This window comes from Haliotis rubra, unplaced genomic scaffold (assembly GCF_003918875.1).
Source record: "Haliotis rubra isolate DU_JTF1 unplaced genomic scaffold, ASM391887v1 Scf168, whole genome shotgun sequence".
NCBI classification, from domain to species: domain Eukaryota; kingdom Metazoa; phylum Mollusca; class Gastropoda; order Lepetellida; family Haliotidae; genus Haliotis; species Haliotis rubra.
The window spans coordinates 273724-294141 of NW_025765647.1; the positions used below are offsets into that span (position 1 = coordinate 273724).

The 20418-nt window shown below is 40.1% G+C and overlaps 1 protein-coding gene across 2 annotated transcripts in view; it reads right to left on the bottom strand.

Annotated features, from left to right (window-relative positions):
* Window positions 1-8041: 8041 nt before the first annotated feature.
* Window positions 8042-20418, bottom strand: part of LOC124272268 (dachshund homolog 1-like) — a 90286-nt gene continuing 77909 nt past the window's right edge. For both annotated transcript variants that reach the window (XM_046707433.1, XM_046707432.1), the window contains exons 7-10: window positions 13380-13463; window positions 12562-12711; window positions 12045-12110; window positions 8042-11631 (exon numbers count right to left, since the gene is read on the bottom strand). In XM_046707433.1, the coding sequence (XP_046563389.1) occupies window positions 11516-11631; window positions 12045-12110; window positions 12562-12711; window positions 13380-13463 (416 nt within the window). In that variant the 3' untranslated portion in view covers window positions 8042-11515. The remainder of the gene's footprint in view (window positions 11632-12044; window positions 12111-12561; window positions 12712-13379; window positions 13464-20418) is intronic.

The following is a 20418-nucleotide window of genomic DNA, read 5'->3' on the forward strand; positions in this document are numbered from 1 at the left end:
GCAAACGTTTTCAAAGCAGCTCGATTAGGAATAGATATGTACAGATTCTGAAATCAACTGGAGAATGAATAGTAATGTACTGGTTTTGAAGTTAGCTCGGGAATGAATAAAAATGTACTGGTTTTGAGGTCAACGCGAGAATGAATAAGAATGAGCTGGTTTTGAAGACAGCTTTAGAAGGAATAGGGGTGAATAGGTTTTGAAATCAACTCGAGAATAAAAAAGAATGTACAGATTTTGAAGTCAACCCGAGAATGGATACTGACGTATAGGTTTTGAAGTCAACCCGAGAATGAATAAGGAAGAAAAGGTCTTGAAGAAAACTCGAGAATGAATAAGAATGAACTGGTTTTGAAGTCATCTCGACAATGAATAGAAATGTGCAGATTTTAAAGTCAACTCGACAATGAATACTGATGCACAGATCTTGAAATCATCTCGAGTATGAATAGGAATGTACAGATTTTGAAGTCAGCTCGAAAATGAATAGGAATGCCCAGATTTTAAAATCAGCTCTAGAATGAATAGGAATGTACCGATTTTGAAGTCAAATCGAGAATGGATACTAATGTATAGGTTTTGAAGTCAACTCGAGAATTAATAGGGAAGAAAAGGTTTTGAAGACAACTCGAGAATGAATATGAATGAACTGGTTTTGAAGTCAACTCGAGAATGAATAGAAATGTACAGATTTTGACGTCAGCCGAGTACGAATAGGGATGTATAGGTTTTGAAGTCAACTCGAGAATGAACAGGCAGGTATATTATATATTTTGTTCATGTATATATGGCTGTTGCACCACCCCTCACTCTACACTTACATTTTTCAAAACGTAGTTTTATTCACATATACGGTAATATCCTCACGGCCTTCCCCCAAAGTTTTTCCAGAGGCAACCGCACTTGTTTCAACTCAAAGTTTGCAGTATGCGTCACAGACCCCCAAGGTGGTACACATACGGTGTGGAGTCGTACTTACAGTGTCATTTGGACATTTCGTGATTGATATATCACAATTATACCAATTCAGACGTAACGAACATCGTCATAAAACCAGTCATTTGTAACTAACACAAATATATCCCCAGTTTAAACCTTTTACGGTTTGTTTCCGATTTCTAAATATTCCCACGGATCACAAACAGCTTCGCCAACAAACTGACATCGTCCCAATTCCAAGGAACATTTTACTGTCGGCGCCGCGATTGACGCCAACTTCGAAACGGTCCCTGTTAATCTAATGGCGTAAAATATTAATGTAATGAACTGGGTTCGGTCTCAAACAGCAATAATTATCTCTCAACTGGAATACATTCTCATAATAATGTGTTACGCACTGGTGCAAATACATCCCACAAGCAAGATTCTGATTTATTAACGGTTTGTTAATTAGTTACATGAGAAAGATTTAGTATCGGTCAATTCTGAAACGCATGTAATTTGTATTTAAATGTCAACTACGGGAGTGCCCATTTCATTTCTTGTAAATTTGTTTCCCCTGCTGAGATGTTGAATTCAATACTAGTAGGTTTAATTATACCCACGATGAAGAGTAATGGAAAAATGTTTTTGTGTGTATGTAGATCCCTTTGAAGCCCATGTTTTGCAATATATAACTCAAAAGCTTGATATATGAATGAATTATTGGCTGAACATTTTTTGCTCAAATGAACCCAATCTAGTTTAAATTGATGCGATGTTTTCTGTTTCTAATGAGAAAACATCAGGATATGTGGCTTTTTCTAAACATGTTTGTAAAATAGTTTTGAGATATTGAAACCAACTAAGTATAATATGAGATAAGATAAAATCTGGGTTAGAGTTTAAATATGACTTTTCAGTGGGAATATAATGTTCTTTATGCCATTTGAATTTTGCATTTTCTTCTAGAGATATTGTTCGAATACAACAGTTAACGATCTTCAAAGAAGTGAAATGTTTGTTTGAATACATCACCGCCATATTACCATAATATTTTCATTTTCATCATCCTGGCCTAGTTATTATTTTCCTACTACTACCTCTCTGCATGAATGGAAGAGGGTCTCCCTAGGGCTCCTTTTCAATATAAATGGGCGTGGTCTATCAAAATGGCTAAGCCTTAGTCAAGTCCTGGCCCAGTCAGGCTTTCTACGTTCATTATCAGCTCAGGGCCCCACTCTACACGCAGCCCAGACAGCGAATAACAGTTCTCCCTACAATGAAAAAAGGTTTACGAGAATGTGAAGACACCAGAAAATACTTCAGTCTTCTGCATTACCAAGAGTGTCAGAAGGACTGTGTTCCTGGCAGAAAACCCGGTACTCTCTCAATGTCAAACTAGAGATCGGGGGTACCAAACCTAAGGCACCAATAAAATGGGGAGTCGGACAAGTTGGTACTTGGAATGCAAGCGGGGCCTTTCCGATGTGAGGTCCACATATTTGCCATGTTTCTCCTGAATATCACCAATCACATTTGTGTCAAAAGGGACAGAAAATTCAATGATATACATTAGATTTACGAAAAGGACAAGGTGAGGTTTGTTGGCCTTGATGCGTCTGGGTCTGTATATGGTCCTGTTCCAGATAATTCTGTAAGTGTCATTTTCCATGACGCTGTCGACCTATTCCTGGTCGTAGCATGGATGGAGTCTAAATCACAAGCAATGCGAAGACCATAATAAAGGAAACGGGCCACGCTGTCATGTTGCTTCAGATACAGTGATGCTTCAGATGCCAATGCTGGGCATCCACTGACAAGGGGTTGGGCAGTTTCATTAAATTCATTGTATAATCTGCATTTCATAATCATATTCTGAGGCAAAATCAAACATTGATGGTTACAAGTGGGAAGTGAGTGGTCCTGAGCAGCAAACAGAAAATCTCAGTTTCACTTTTCAGGAGTCTTTAGCCGACTTCATCCCAGCGAAGAACTCTGCAGGACTGCTCCTCTTCTTAACACGTTTCACGAAACTTGGCGTACCGGTCGTTTAGACAGCCTTCCCTTGAAAACCCGAGCCTGTGCTGATTTCATGTGTGACTTCACTTGTCTGACACTTATTTCTGTACCTACCAGCAGTGCAGAACCTTCAACAAACTCAACATTAAGGATCTTTTAAGTAATAGAGGGACGGCTTGTAGGTCATCAAGAGTGTCACAAGAGGATCATCAGAAAACAATTACATAAATAAATAAATAAATAAATAAATAAATAAATAAATAAATAAATAAATAAATAAATCAATAAATAAATAAATAAATAAATAAATAAATAAATAAATAAATAAATAAATAAATAAATAATAAATAAATAAATAAATAAATAAATAAATAAATAAATAAATAAATAAATAAATAAATAAATAAAATAAAAATAAATAAATAAATAAATGTATAAATTAAATAAATAGATAATTCTGTCATGAAGAGCTTCCACGCTAATCCATCCACACCCTCAGCTTAAAATTGTCTAATATAGACGGTTGAGGTAAGAGCTAGGATGGTTGGCTCTATTGTCTGACGCGGTTCTTCTTGTGACGGTGATAATACTCTGGATTTGTTGTTTTGTCCAATCAACAACACCAGACCAATATGCAAGGACGGGCACAAGATAAGTACTTGTGGCTTTGACTCTACTGCGAGGATTTAGTTCTGAGCTCCAGTTTGTTTGATTCTACATTTGTATTCTTGTATTTGTCCTTTATATGGGCTTTCAGGAGTTTGTCTTGTATCCCTAACCTTCCACAAAATGGTCAACAACTCCTTCCCTGGTAAACTGACCGAACCCGTCTCTTCTACCTTGCCACGTGTCAGATAAAGAATGTTACATTTGTCGAGTTAGAATGACATACCAATGCTGCTATAGAGGACTCGACAAGGAAAATCTATTTTTCCAGTGTTGATTCTCCCTTGGCAATAGGCTCCAGGTCATCCATGTGAAGAGTTGAGTAGAAGGTGTTGGACATCTGTGCTGAGGAGGTCAAGGGTGATAGCCTCCCTTTGTTAAACAAAAAGCCTAAAGGATTGAGTGACAAACAGAAAAGCAAAGGACTAAAAGCATCGCCCTGTAACATTCCTCTTTTAATAAAAAAATGGGTAAAAATGAAGTCATAATCTGTCCCTTCAAATAGAACTCAAGATAAGATGACCACCACGTCAACTAAGCGCTCAGGTATTAATATTATTATAATTTCTTCAGACATGCAGGGAGACGTTTCCCATATGAAATGGTTTTCCTTCAGTGCAGGTAACAACGGCCTCCCTGACCTGTCTTCGGCACTTGCCAACCTGACCATGCATCTTCAATGGCATACACTAAAGTCTTGGTTACGTCTTTTCTTGGAGCATGTAAAATAACTCACTATTCTCAATTAGGTCATGTATATTTGTAAGCCAAATTATTTGGTACACATGCAACTGATAAATAGTGGTGGTGAAAATAGGAAACTAGTCAGGTCACGTGGGATGCCGAGAGCCGACAACAATGCCAACGATTCTTGATGAACCATACACAAGTAGTAGACTCTTCAAAGACCAAAGAAATATGAGATAATATTGGTTTTGTTTATTTATGAAATATTCAAAACAGATGCAATGTGTCTGTTTGACTGAATGATGCCACATAGTGTAGCCCTTTCTATATGGCTGCACGAAATTGTCATAGGAAGGACAATGCACGTGGATATTGTCCCCCCGTCGTGATGTCACGTGTCTGTCTGACTATCAAAAGGTCAAACGTTGGTCAACTTTGGGAAAATGCCGAGGCCGAATGCTGGCAATCGCAACGTCGCCATAGGACGTCTTCAAGCTGGAGAGTCCGACACTGCAGTTTGAAGGTTATTGCAACGAAAACCAGGACACCATATCTCGTTTGACCCAAGATCGTCCGAGAAGTGGTAGACCAAGGGTCACCCCCTTTTCACAAGATTACAACCGGGTCTTTCATCTTCGTCATCGGCCTGCTACTGCCATTGAGACTGTAGGACATGTGCCTGGCTTGAGGAGGGTGTCAGATCAAACATTCAGGAGGCGTGTGCGAGAGGTGGAGACCCAAAAGACTGGTATTTTCCCTGAACTGAGACGTTAGATTCACGTTTGTGAGGGCATACAGGCGTACAGGCATAGACTAAGGCAAATTTCATGGCAAAACTGGCAGCAATCCCAGTTCAGTGATGAATCTCGATTTCTTTTCCAACACCAAGATGGAAGTCAGTGTGCCTACCGATGATGGATGTTTTGCAGCGAACTACTTTCGGCAGGTCGACAAATTCGATGGCGGAACTGCTTTGGTGTGTGGAGCCATGTCCTATACACAGGAGTTCAAGTAAAGCTGACAGTAGGTCGCTACACCGACCAAATTCTGCAAGGTTTCCTTCGTCTGATTCTCAACTGGCAGAGGAACGCTATATTACACACAGTTCGTGTCATTGGTAACATCAATTACAAACATGTTAAGATCCATCTTGTTGTAGGAGGCGACTAGCGCGATCGGGTGGTCAGGCTGCCTGTCGTGGTAGACACTTCATAGTATCCCAATTGCGTAGTCGGTGCTCATGCTGTTGATCACTGGATTGTCCGGTTCAGACTCGATGAATTACAAACGGCTCCCATATTGCTGGAATATTGCTGTCATTGTCTCGCCAAGGCCGTCTTCATACACACGTACGCGCACACACATATATGTAAACAGTATTCTCCTTAAAATAGCACGGAATCAGGAAATATGGGAGCCAGTTCCAAGCATTAGAACAAAGAAAGGCGTTTACAACAAACATCCCACGCAAGAATGTAAAACATCAAAACACATCCGATAGTTTGCACGTGTCCCAATCAGTAACGCCATACACGTGCTTCCAGTGCCATACCTCATTGTGATACAAGACAGGATCTTTGTTGACCATTATTTCTGTCAATCGTATTGATACTGTGTAGCATAAAATTGTGATTTACTTGATTTCATCCTATGGTTTTGTGGCAAAGCGACGTCGGCAACGTGCGGAGCGTCAGCGGGATATGGGCGTGCTGGAAACTGCCAGTAGCCTACAATGTTCAATAGGTTCGATGTTCCACAGTCTGGGATTAGCAGACCATGGTATAGGTACCAACAAACCAAACATATTGACGATCGACCCCGGGTAAAGATTTGATTGAAATGAAACGAGATCGAGCTCAAATGATGAATTAAATTGCTTTCATCAGGCTTCTGGACTACTGGTTGTGGGACAGACGATTTGGAATCGTCAACACGCTGCTCATCTTCACGCTCCACGGTCGCTTGTTGTGCTGCTTCCTACATGTCGTCATATTGCCAAAGGGGCGGTGGGGTAGCCTTGTGGTTAAAGCGTTCGCTCGTGACGCCGAAGACCCGGGTTCGATTCCCCACATGGGTACAGTGTATTAAGCCCATTTCCGGTGTTCCCCGCCGTGATATTGCTGGAATATTGCTAAAAGCGGCGTAAAACTATACTCACTCACTCATATTGCCAAAGACGTCAACGGTGTGCATGACGTCGTAACTGCGGCAATCGGAGCTGGTCACGTGTCATGTCTGCAGATGAGCCCTAATTCACTTTGCACTTCCTTGATGGTTGTGTCTGGTGACGTCGTAATGAACGTCAAACCAATGTCAACCTGACATGTAATGGGGTGGTGTCTCTGACATTTCCATGTTCTGCAAAGGACAACATACTGACACTCCTGAGTCGATGTATTGTCTTTCAGCATGACAACAACGCCTGTGCTCACCGTGTACGAATCGGTAATGTCCACGTCGACCAGTACAGTACAATATCCATACAATATCATGGCCATCAATGACCTCTGACCTTTCACCCACTCAACGCACGTGGAACATGTAAGGGAGACGCTTGCGTCAACGTCGTTAGCCACTGACAACTTTGGCTCCATCACGTCGCCATTGAAAGACTAATACTTAGTATGCGAGTGGATGAATAGTTGACCCATCATCCTTTAACATTGCATGTCTGACTGACTTTAGTTTAGTTTTACGCCACTTTTAGCAATATTTCAGCAATATCACGGCGGGGGACACCTGAAATGGGCTTCACACATTGTACCCATGTGGGGATTCGAACCCGGGTCTTCGGCGTGACGAGCCAACGCTTTAACCACTAGGCTACCCTACCGCCCCTAACATTGTATGTGGTCATAACATTTACTTTCGAATCAAATAAAGTGTTAGTGAGTGATTGTATGGGTGAGTATGGTTCCAAGCCGCATAGAGCTCAGGTCACATATCAGGTGAAGTTAAGCAACTTTGGCCGCGGAGAGTCCTTGGATTGGTGACCGTGTTTGGCAGCTTGACTCCTGCGAGTTTCTAGGACTCCAGTCCTGCCCTACACCGAAGCACATGTGATACACGTGATCTCACCTTAGGCAAGTGACTTTGTTCAAAATTGCCTCTGTTCACCCACCCAGTACAAAATGGGTACCCGGTGGCATAAGTCATTTGACTATAACCTTCTAGCGCCTCAGAGGTAGCTTGGGTTATCCGGGGTAAACTTTGTGAAGCGCCGTTGAACAGCTTCGAGTTGGGTACCAGGCACCATAGAAAATCAATATATGATAATATTATATAATAAGACTTTGGATCTATGTTGGGAATCGAATCCAGGTCTTTGGCGTGACGAGCAAACGATTTAACCACTAGTCTACCCCACCATGCCTAAATAGTATGTTAAAGCCGGGTAGATGTATACAAATGTCTCTCATATACTACGAAAGTAAGTCCCGGTTTACACTTCACTACGTTGCATATGGGGCACCGCAATAAGCTGCAAAGTTCCAATCAATGCGAGAATATATGAATGTGGGTTCGAATTCTGGTTCATATTAGAAGGTTTGTCAGAACCATCGCTGGTTTCACTCACTCACTCCTCCAACTATATATGACGAGATTCACACATCGTATCCATGGCAACCGATGTCACAAACCACCCTGACATGTTGTACCATATCTACATATTTATTCTGTATATGGGCCTTGGCCTTCGCAATAAACTGATAAACTACTAATCACAAAAGTAGAAGGCAAAGCTGTAGATATTTTACATTTTTATTGATGACAAAATAGGAATGTCTCCACGAAATATTGCAAAAGTGACACAAAATATACAGGCCACTAGGACGCGTAGCAATACACTGTTTAACCCGAGGGCAAAATGACATCATTTCCGTTACACATACGCAGTAGGAAATTTCTATGCGAGACCAAGTCTTCAGACAACAGCGTTGCCACCAAACCATTGATTTAAAAGATCTGACCATCGTTTGGAATTTCTGAGAAGGGCAAATTTATCGATTTGATTAAAATGATCAGAAAATGACAGATTTACATGGCACTAAAGATGGCACGTACTAATAAAAATTGAGAATAATTTATGAAAATAACCAAACAGTGGCAAAAGTTCAACCAATTTCGATAAAATCTAAATAACAATGACTACAACTAAATCATTAGTACATGGGGGAAATATGGCGACAAAGTGTTCGCTGGTGACACATCACCATACAAATATATACGTTATCAAAATATTCACATTCAAACAAGTTATTATCAATCACATTTGGGTGGAGAAGTGGTGAAAATGAATCTCACGGTTGTTAGTTATTTTCACTAACATTTATATTATCTAGTGTCGCCATTGCAATGACGTCACTAAATTACGTCATCAAAATCTGAACACGACAGGACGAGACCGAAACAAGAATGCTATGAAAAATGAAAAAATATTATAAAAACAAATGATATAATGATCATAGTCCAAGGACAATAATACTTCATATATAGATTGATGCTTTCGATATTGAATAAACCATAACTCATAGGTTTCGGCTGCAATCAGTAGATCCGTAGAAATGAATCCTTAATCAACAAGTTGAAGAGGTAGCCATTACGGATAATGTTTCGTGTCAATACCCTTATTGGGAATATCTCATTATTGGAGCTCAGTATTCAACCAAGCGTGAAGCATTTCCCTCGGTCGATCTTTGTCATCCGGGCACCGTGAAAGCGGCATGTAATCAGCGTACTGTTCCTACAGCAAATGTGCCTAACTTTGGCATATTTTTCACTGGACGTTTGACGAAACTCAGATCAAACGAACTTTCAATACATAAACCTAGTTAGATAAAATTTTACTTGTAAGAACAATTATTATGCCCAGCTATAAGGTTCGGATTACATTAGACAACATTGTCGTAAACGTTATAATACTTTTTTTCAGAATACTTGAACTGATTTTAGAATACGAGTATTTGGTTCGATAAATAGAAGAAACAATTTGAAATTTTTGAATTGTATCTGTTTCTAAAAGTGTAAAGACAGGTGTGACAAAGAGGATTGAAAGGGGGGGGGGATGTCGTGGTTTGAGAACTAAATGAGCGTTTTTCAGCACGATCTGAACGGGGACTGAACATGCAGACATATAAAATATGAATTTTAAAAAAAGTACTCATGCGTAGGTTTTTTAGTGACACGTCTGAGAAACAGTTTATTTTTCTCGTGTTCAGCTTTCCTTGACTAAGGTGATAATGAGTTGTAATACGTACGCCTGTTACATGAAATCTATCACAACTAAATTATTCAATGATGAACAGCATTGGGCAGTTTTAAATCGACTAGATTTAGGAATGGCATTGCATTATGAACGCTGGAGACATTTAATCTAAAGTCAAATGTCATTAACTTGAACACCTAGTAAAACAAAGTCCATCTAAAATTATGCCACTTAAATTTTAAAATTAAAGCTAAATTTAGAATGCTATTGACTGGCTTTAGTGTCTATCTTTGGCCGTCTACTAGATACTAGATATTTGGTTGAAACCAACGAGAGCACCATATTATAGCTAGAACGTTTCTAGAGTCTGTAATAAAATATTTCTCAAAGTCAAACATGAAAACATGACAAAAGCCGACTTACATTAAAGGCTTAACAATCGGTACGCAAATATGAACGAAAAAAAGTTATGAATCATAAATATGAGGAATATATTTGAGTAATTCTGTGCTCAGTCTTTACTAAAAAAACACCCCAAAAATAATCATGTTCCTTAACTTTTTGTGTTCAGTATGTATATCTTACTCAACTATGAATATTGAAATCATCATTATCGACGTCCATTTAGGATGCTTCACGATAATTTCCTACACATTTCCATTACCAAACTGGTCTCAACAGTAGGAACTTATCCTATCCCTATGGGCGTTGAGTAGTATATATTATGCATTTACAAGAAATATGATTTCTCTGGTACTGTCTGGTTAAATTAGTCACGGCGATGCGTTAAATCAGTAGCTAGCATTTAGGTTTTCATGTCTTTTGATGACCTTTGAGAATTTGCACCGTAGCGTACATTGTATTTGATGTACTGAACATGGTCAAATATTGACCAACTTAGTAACGTCAGTGATTCATACAGGCATTTTATAAACCAACATTTGTAATTATATTGCAAAAACACAACAATAACCATGTCAGTAACCAAAGAGAGCGCGAACAATGTGGCGCGACGCGACGCGAAGCATGGCGATATTCGCCTCGAAATCTCTTCTCCTATATTACATGAAATACAACAGATGATCGTATTGGCAATCATAATGTGACGTAAGTTTCAGTGGTCTGATTCTTGTCACGATATCATTCATTTTGATTTTTAAAAAATGCATCCTGGATATCTAGAATAATTCTAAATTTTGATTCTATTGTGATTTATTGTACGGCCAGTGAATAAATAATACTTGTTGCCATTTTGATTCCGTTTCGTCGCGCCGCACCACGTACTGTCGTCGCACCCTACAATTCTAGCAGACATACAATATACGCATTTATACCAATATTAAGCAACACTTCCGTCTAAACGTCTGAGATTACATCTAACGCGTGGTAGATCCAAGATTTGACATTCATCATTGTTATTATTGAGATTGAGCTGTATTTGTCACAACCATGATAAGTAGTGGCAAATGTTCCGCCAGTGTTTTATAAGTACAACACACAGACCACACACACCAAGGGCGCACACATCTCAAGTGTAGTGAAATCTAATCTAATGTCGTACATATATGGACAACCCTCTTCTAACCTAACTCGTACACTTGTGCAGCGGGCCTGCTCAGTTATCTGCCCTTCCTGGCCTTGACCTTGTATCAAATCTGCCGTTCTTGAGTACGCCACTTGTGGCCCCTGCTGCACGTTCTAAACAATAGGATGAAGCCAATTCTTCTTCTTGAAGGCATATGTACAATGTCCGCCTCGCCTCCTATCTAGGTCGGGCTGTAGTGCTCTAAGTCTTTAGTTTGTCGTTACAGTCGTCGTCCCTAAACCGGAGGCTAGTACCGTTAGAGACAGGGTAGCTTCCAGACTGACCCAGAAGCTTGGTCAACTATGACCTCTACGTTTTCTGAGACCTTGAGTTCTGAGACATTACTCTGAAAGTATCAGAGGAGTCAAGATGGCGGACTGTCACGTGACAGCCTGTCGCTATGACAACTAGATATGTTGTTATGGTGACGATCACTGGACTTCATTCTGTACCATTGGGAGGTAGGGAAAGCGGGTGCTGCTAAGAGTATGGGGTGGCGGGAAGGTTTCAAAGATGTCTCGATGATTTGACCGACCGTCAGAGAGATCTGAAAAAAAATAACCAAAAAGATTGACGACAAATGGTAACTATTTCAAAATATATCAATCAAAGATTGTTCTAAGAGATCTGAAAACTGTTAACCATTTTTAGCATGTATCATTCAAAGATGGCTTCAGGGTTTGTTTGTTTGTTTTTTTATGCCGCACAGCACTATAAATAATCGAGTCTGGACCAGATAACCCAGTGATCAATATCATGAGCATCGTCTACGCAATTGGGATACGATGACAAGTATCAACCAAGTCAGAGAGCCTGACCACCCGATGCCATTAGTCTCCTCTTACGACAAACATGGGTTGCTGAAGACCAATTCTAACCCGGATCCTCACGGTGTGTTTCAAGGTTTAAACAGCGGCAGTTACAACAGTTATGACGGTGTATCCTAATGTGTTAGCTCACCTGGTGTCTTCTTCCCCGAGTCACATTGGCTGTGTTTATCGCCGTCTGAGTCTTGGTCGATTGAATCTGAAAAAGAAGCATTTCTTTAGCTATGCTATTGGTGCAGAGAATGCAAAGACTCGTGTAACTAAATAATTGTTGTTGCTGTTCCAGTCACCAGCGCTTCAGACATTGTTATTTCAATAAGTCTTACAAGAGAACCACCATGTACCACAAGTTGAGATCATGGGTGTTACAAGTATCAGATGGAGGGTTCATGAAATCTGATAAATCTGTTCCGGAAGTGGAATCACCGATCCCCGAGGGCGTGAGCCGACTCAACTTCCGGAATATGCAGCGTCTTTGACTTAAACGCTGTTATGCTTGATAAGATTTTGCATAATGCCACATAACTGCTCCAGTTTTACTGGCCTAAAATAAATGCCCTTTATGGTCAGTGAATTCTTGGCCCAGAATCTTCTGCAGCAGCAGTAGCTTGACTTCATTATAATTGTTAAAATGAACGTGTAGCACTCACCTGCGTTATTTCTGGTTGACTCCGGGCTGTTTGGAGCCTTGCAGTCGAGGGGTACTCCGGACTGCCCTCCCTGTTGAGCCAGAATCTCCAACTGTTCCTGAATCTTCCTCCGGGCTTTCTTCTCCTTCTTCAGCCTTTTCTGCAGGATCACTGCACGGAAGAAAGGGATGGCTCATAAACAGGATGGTTTAAAAGAGACGTTGCATATGACGATTAAAGAGTGTCCGATTGGACAATATATAAAAGAAACGTGAAATGTTACTCATTCACAACTTGATAAAACACACAAATACATGATCATGATCAATACAAATCTTCGATTACAGTTCACATCAGCAGATCCACGCATAATTGAGGGAGGCAACTCTGCAATGCAGCTTTTTATATCCATCACCGAGACTAGTGACTGGGGGTCGTTATGCAGAGGTCAGTACTTTACCAATATATTTTGTGTGAGTGAGTGAGTGAGTGAGTTTAGTTTACGTTGCTTTTAGCTATATTCCAGCAATATCACGGTGGGGGACACCAGAAATTGGCTTCACACATTGTATCCATGTGGGGAATCGAACCCTGGTCTTCGGCGTGACGCGCGAACGCTTTAACCACTTGACTACCCTACCGACCTTCTTGTGTATGATAAGGGAAAGGTTTGGGGATAATAATACTCCAATAATTAGTACCAATAACGTCCATCTGTTATTACAGAGGATGCATAAAAACTCTGCATCAAAGAAAGTCATATCTGATTAGAGAAGTAAGGAGAGATTTCCGCAATGTAGAGAGTCGTGTTGTCATCATGAGTCTAGTTGTCAGCTCACCTCTGTTTTTCTGTTCGTCCATGAGCTGCTTCTCTGTCTGTTCTCGAGCTTCTTTTTCTCTCAGCAGCTCCATCTTCAGCTCAGCTGCAACACAGCAAAAACAACATGAGAACATCACGTCAGAAACTTCAAGGTATTAGGACATCGCGTCAGAAGCTTCATGCATCCATCTTTGAAGACAGGACAAATCGACACGGCGATCTAAGAAATAGTTTTAAATTCAGGTATCGGAGTTATAATAGTTAAATTTCTTTGTGAAACTGTTATCTTTAGTTTATATTTTACTTACAGCAAACTGAACAAAAATATGACACATTTAGACTCCTCAAAATGATCAAAATCGTATCTTAAGATGATGAACAGAAAGATCGTGTTTCACGAATGTTACGAAAAGAATAGCATCTTAAACTCTGGCAAAGCAAACGACCTTGACATTGCCGCTTGTCTTCACAAAGTCTACTTCAGTTAACAAAGCGGATACGCGAAATAATTCGGCAATATATATCGACTACAGTCGCGGCAATTGAAGGTTAATTGTTTCCCTCCTAAATACAATTAGAGATTTGATCATTGTTTTAGATTATACAGCGAATGAACTGAGCCAAACTGATACATAATTCATCAATCGTCTGAAGCCAGCGCCGATGTTTATTACAACGAGAAGTCCTTTTGCACCACAGGCCAATAAATAACGCATTTAATACTTAATAAATATGCACCGAGTCACACAGAACTCAAAAAGCAGTCTTTAAAGACCCACATACGTTTTATTGAATGACATCCGTGTTAGATGTTCCACAAACAATCCAATATCAACGCCTCTTTGCAATGCATTTATTTGTACAGCGCTTCAATGATCGATCAGCCCCTCCACCGACTTAAACTCGAGAAACAGAACTTGTAAATTCAATCCAGTTATACTGAATACGTTTCATTGTACGAGACAGCTATGAGAAACAGAAGGGGATTTTATTCATTTAAGCAATCGACTATAACCAGATTGAGATGGATTCCGTCGTCTGTGCCAGCAACTCTGCTATTATTCTCTCCTTTGTCACTTGAAGACAATCTACATTTCTCAATGTCTCTGATGAATCAATAACACAGCCTAGCTTTTATTCCCTAGCCGAGAACACACCCATTCTTTGGTTTCCCGATCACTTAATTTTGATCTTTCATTTAGGTTCCCGATCTTTTTAATTTTAATCTTTCATTCGAGTTCCCGATCGTTTCATTTTAATCTTTCATTTGAGTTTCCGATCGTTTTATATTAATGTTTCATTTTATTCTTGGGCAAGAAAATCGGTATATTTTCGTTTTATATGTCAATATATTTGTGTGTGGTAATGTTAATTTGTGATTCTAAAACTTATTTTAGGTAGTTTCGCAATATATTATTTTGTGAAACAAACATGGGACAAAGATTATACCGGATAATCAATTGAGTTGGATTGTCACCGAGATTGTACCATGATACAGTATTGGTGTACATACATTCTGTTTGACATTTGATGACATTTAATATTAAAATGTTAAAAATTAACAATTATTATATTAATCTCTGGGCTGAATTTCTGTACATTTTATCATTTCTCCATGCTTTACTGTTGGGTGACGTATAACGATACTCCCTTATGGTATGCTTGCATCATATTTAAAACATGCCTAAAACTCGAACAGATCAGTTGATACTGGTGGTTCCTTTGACAGCAGTTATTCAAGTGTATGTACATGTATATCACACTGCAGTGTTGTCCACCAACATAGAACATCACCGCCAGAGAATAGGTCTTGATTATCTGACGGAACACATTTCACTGAACGAAAAGAGGAAAGGTGTTTGAAGACATATCAACATGAAACAACTTGAAAAAACACCAAGTCCTGTCTAAGGTTGATTTCATTCTATTTTGTTTCGTAATATCAGATCCCGATTGTAGCCAGTGACCATCCTATCGTGATCCACTTCATTGTATCCAACCCCATATAATCGAACCCCTGCATTAACCACGCCGCCGCCATCACCGTAACCATCCACTTAATATCAAATCCGTATCCTACGGAGTCAATATTCAGCACATCTCGACCTAGCCACTGCACTTACATGCCCATCTAACAACCACATCATATCACAACCACCCTAACAACCACACCTATATCACACAACCACATCCTCAGATCTATCACCCCAGCCATCCCCTATCACCACAATATCCTAACACCTCTCCCAATCCTCCAATCCCAGCCTTCCCTCTGCCCCTCCACCCTACCACCCCCGTCACCCCCCTCCGAGTGCCACCCAGTAAGTTCTGTGCCAAGTGACGTGTGTAAATTTACAGCCGTGTTCTTCACAACAAGGCCAGTATGTGTACAATTGTGCGTTGATTGAAGCCTCATTTGATGCAATTTAATCAAAATCGTATTAAACGATCGGAACCCTCAATCTACAAAAAAATACAACTCTGCCTGAGAAATGACTGTAAAATCAAATTTACACCTAACATGAAAGTCGACAGGACGGCGAATCAAGCGCTTCATTGGACTCCGAACGAAAAGTGAAGTCCTCGCATGCTTATCACCGATATTCAAAGCATCTGGCAGTCTGGGTAGAGTCACGGTGATTGGTAATCCCACCTACTTCAATCACTGCATTAGAAAAAGCCCCAATGATAACTGAGAACCAGACCAGGCCTATCTTTATCTAATTGCAGTTATTGTTATTCATCGCGATCCATGGATTTTTCTAAATTATTGTCTTCAGCCTTTCGAGATGTTACATTTGACAGAGTCCCATAGCGGTCGGCCGATTCGTAATCCTATCAGTAAACCACACTATTATTGATGGCATGGCGAAATTACGCCACACGTAGATGGAACTGATTTGAATTTTCGCGCAAGCGAACTCTGAAAACACGATAAACGTCGGTTTCCAAACGACTGATCAAAGCCAATGCACATGTGGCTGTCGTAATGGATCGTTTGACAAAGTCTGAAATATTATTGTTTCTTCACGTCAAGGCCCAAATACAAGACTTTGATTTAGTGGGACCAGGAGCCCTATCTTCTGTTACAGAACACTAAATTATCTCCTCATTTTCTTATTTATTGGCCTTTAATTTATTTTTGAGATGAATCAGACTCCTCGAAGTACGTTTGACTCGGTGGCGATCTGGGATTATGACGGAGAGGCTAAACAGAAATGAGAAATTTTCACATTCCGCGCTCGAGCGATGATAGATTTGTATGCTTCGTCACCCCCATTGAACGACCAACCAAGGTAGAGTCAGGAATGGGAGTAAATCACTGTTTTTCCTTCTGGTCATAATGACAAAGCATTATCCAGCGCGTTAATGAGTAATTTCTCCCATTCCGTCTCCGTCACAGTAAACCCCGACGCCTCACCAGGAAAAATGTAATAAAATGTTTAAAATAAACGAGAGTAACGTGACGGTTTTCCAATAATTCTCACAATGAAAAGCCCCATCACGACTCCTTAAGCACTGCAAGACTGATGCAGATTGAATCTGCTAGTTTCAGACAAAGGCCCCAGGAAATGATTTCTACATTGAGTACTCTGTGATAGAGGCGGAATTTGGAGCTCCGGCAGTGTGAGGACAAGTGACGTCGCTGTGAGGAGCTATGGAGCCACCAAACCAGGTGTGGACAGGCAAGATCAGGTCTTCGGGGTCGAGGCGGGTAGAGCCATCAATCATTATCTGGCTTCGTGTATTGAAACCGATCGACTTTGGTGACAGGATCACCAAAGAATGGCAAATACGATATTCAGGACCATGTTATTGACACAAAGTGTCTTTGACAATAATAGATTCCTTCTGGAGTCCGACTCTGCAAGGTGTGGGTTAATAGAACTATGATTGAGTAATGGCCGTGAATTGTTGCAAATCAGCTGCTTGATACGAATCGGAGTTCAAATTGCGTTTCCTAATAAGGAAAATAAAGGGCGCTTGTGATTATCTCAACGGGGGAGCATTGAGCGGATAGTTTCCTTCCAGTTATGCCCTCAGAAACGAGGGCTTGCCATTGAGACCAGTCATCAAATCCGAATAGCTAACACTTCATTTAGCTCAGTTCTTGGCAGTTATAACATGAAACAATTTCTATGTTTAGATGGGAGGAGTAAAAAGTAAAAGCTTATTTATACATCCGTCAAATTCCAGAACGCTTTACGTTTGGGAAATTTAAAAAGTTTATAACTGGTAAAAGCGTGAATTTCTGTTAGCGGTAGACGCGAATAACCAGTTTTTGCACTAAAAACCATGTTTCAGGTGTGTTTTGTTGTTTATTTAACTTCAAATGTTCAAAAGAGTTGAATAAATCGGTTTTCCAATTATTCCCTTCCACCGGTGCAATGGGTACGAGAGAACAGGGGTATAAAATGTCATCCGCAGATCCATTCACATCCTTTAACAAGATAAATGATGGGAAAACCATTCACGCACCTTTTTGCTCTCGCTGTCAGGTAATTAATACTTCTATTTAAAAAACTAATCGACACAGCGGATTCAATAGTCCACTTCTCCTAGTGAGAATATCACCAACTCAGTGAACCGCACAATCGTAAGGGTCAGAGCTTGCCGCGAGGGGGTCAGGATTGTCCGAGGGGGGCAGGGGTATCCTTGGGGTTCACATAGGGTGATACGATGGTTGTGCTAATCTCTGCACTAACTAAGGGTCAGTTGAGATGACCACGACGCGATCGCCGTGTCCACTAATTAGAAACATATACATCCGTAACATGGGAAAGGCGGGTTTTTACGACCACAGCAGACCAGGAAGACTCGTGGGACTATGAATCTGAAAACATTTGTCAGGTCACGCCGGACATTACTGTGATAGAGTGTCAGGTGGGTCAATTAAAACCCGGGGGGTGGGGCGGGGGGCAAATGCATCCTTAATCACAATGAGAACACGAATCAAATACCATGAGAAAGCCAGAAACACGAAATACGATCCGGGCCTGTTCTGTGTGAATGAGTCGAAGCATAGGTAAAACAAATTATTTCATTTCATGCTACATTGAGAAGCGGTACCCAGGTCTGAACTGAGACCCCCTTTTCATTAATCGGGACGAGTGTTACAATGGCTGTCTGGGGGGACAATGGTATCATGTTGACTCGAGGGGGGTCCCCTCCCATTCCCCATCCCCGAACTAGTGTTGTTCATCATCCATCTCCTTCGAGGTTCTCGAAGCTCTAAGTACAGATAACTGTCAAAGGCTCTGTAGTATATCTCTGCTTGCTTGAAACCGACAGCAATATTTCTGCCAACTTTTCTCCCATACCATAAATATTCCAGATAATGACTTCATAATGCTGTCAGACCTACTGCTGATTAAAGCAATTATATTTGTATTCCGATTACAGCGGGTTTTACAAAAAGACATTTCTAACTTTCGCAAAGACCGTATCGTTTTGAGTTTGACATAATGTATGCAGTCTGAGGTGACATTTGTGATTTATTTATCTGTTCTTGCTGCCAAAAATGACATTTATAGCGCTTATTTGTGTTCTTTGAAAATAAATGCAATCACATCTCAAAACAGCTGATTATATTTTAATGGCTTACAAGCAAAAAATATAATGTTAAGTGTATTATAATAAATGGTGAAGTATTAGGACAACTATGTTTCTGAAAAATGTCAATTATGAAACAAGGTGTAAGAAATTACTCTAGAATTTATCTTCGTGTCGAGGTCAATAAATCATTTGCATGTTTTATCCAATGTCAATTTCATGCACTGTGAATATCTACACGTTTCTCATCTAAAACGTCCGTGAGATTTTTAAACAATTCAAGGTTGTCTATTTAAAAATAATTAGTATATTACATTCCATGACATTTGGTTATTAGTATGTAATTAGTATATTTCATTTCAAGCGACTTGGTTATTTCGACATAATTAGTATATTCATTCCAGAGCAATTCAAAGATTGAAAGGAACACGTGTCAATTTCAAGACCCATCACTCGAACACATGTACATAGCAAAGGTGGTGGATCCGGACAGGCTGTTGTCTACCTCTGACAGTTAATCCTACCAGTATCAACAGTTTACATTAGGCCCGTGCGGGGTTTTAACAACATCAACAATTATCCCTTCCTTCAATTATCGCCATATTTTGTTGTGTTTCGGTGTACATTCCGCGAAGCACCTGTTGACCAGAAGCCCAAGCACGCACAAAACATGTCCAGTAGAAATGAGAGCGGGATGAACGAGCGAAACTTGACGCAAGGGTTGAAATTAACACCACGTTTATGCATATTTTCACACATGCCGTGAACGTCTCTACCAGAACTAATCAACCACGGATTATTAATGTCCTGTTCATGTGTGTCTAAGCATAGGATGAAAATGGACATGTGTTTCTGAAAAACGATAGCTGGGTAATTATGTTGAAGATGTATAAACCTACAACGGAACCTCGTTATTAGGGATTCTTTTGTTTCTACTATAGAAATCAGAAGTTTCTAGCAAAATCTATATTATTTCGGAAACATGATATTCCCAATATTTTCGGGGAAGATGTTAATCTGGATTAATGTCGGTTTGGTTTAACATCAGTCATTTCCTAATCCTACACTGAGAAGGTTTTGCCATATTAATTTATATTCGGCAAAGAAATTACATTTTTGGGGACGTGAACTTTCATGACTGAGCTGCTAAGCAAAACAGAGCATGGCGCTGTATATTGGATTTGGCCAAAAAGTGACAAACTTGCCCAAAACGTAATTAGCCTGAAATTGCATAAACACTGCAGACTTTGGATCCCCAGACAAGACATTCTTTCGGAATATCACTGTCGAAACACCATTTCTTGTTTCTTTCGTTTTATCTACCATCAAACGTGTGGATGCTCTCTTTTGTCTGACAGTAAGGCTATGCATTCAAATGAGACGTGCATACATTTCGTGATAAAAATAGAATGATTTCAAATAATATTGATAGAATAAGTAAGCCCCAAAAACCCAACAAGTTTGCCTTACGCGGTAATGGGAAGAAATTACGAGTACATGTATGT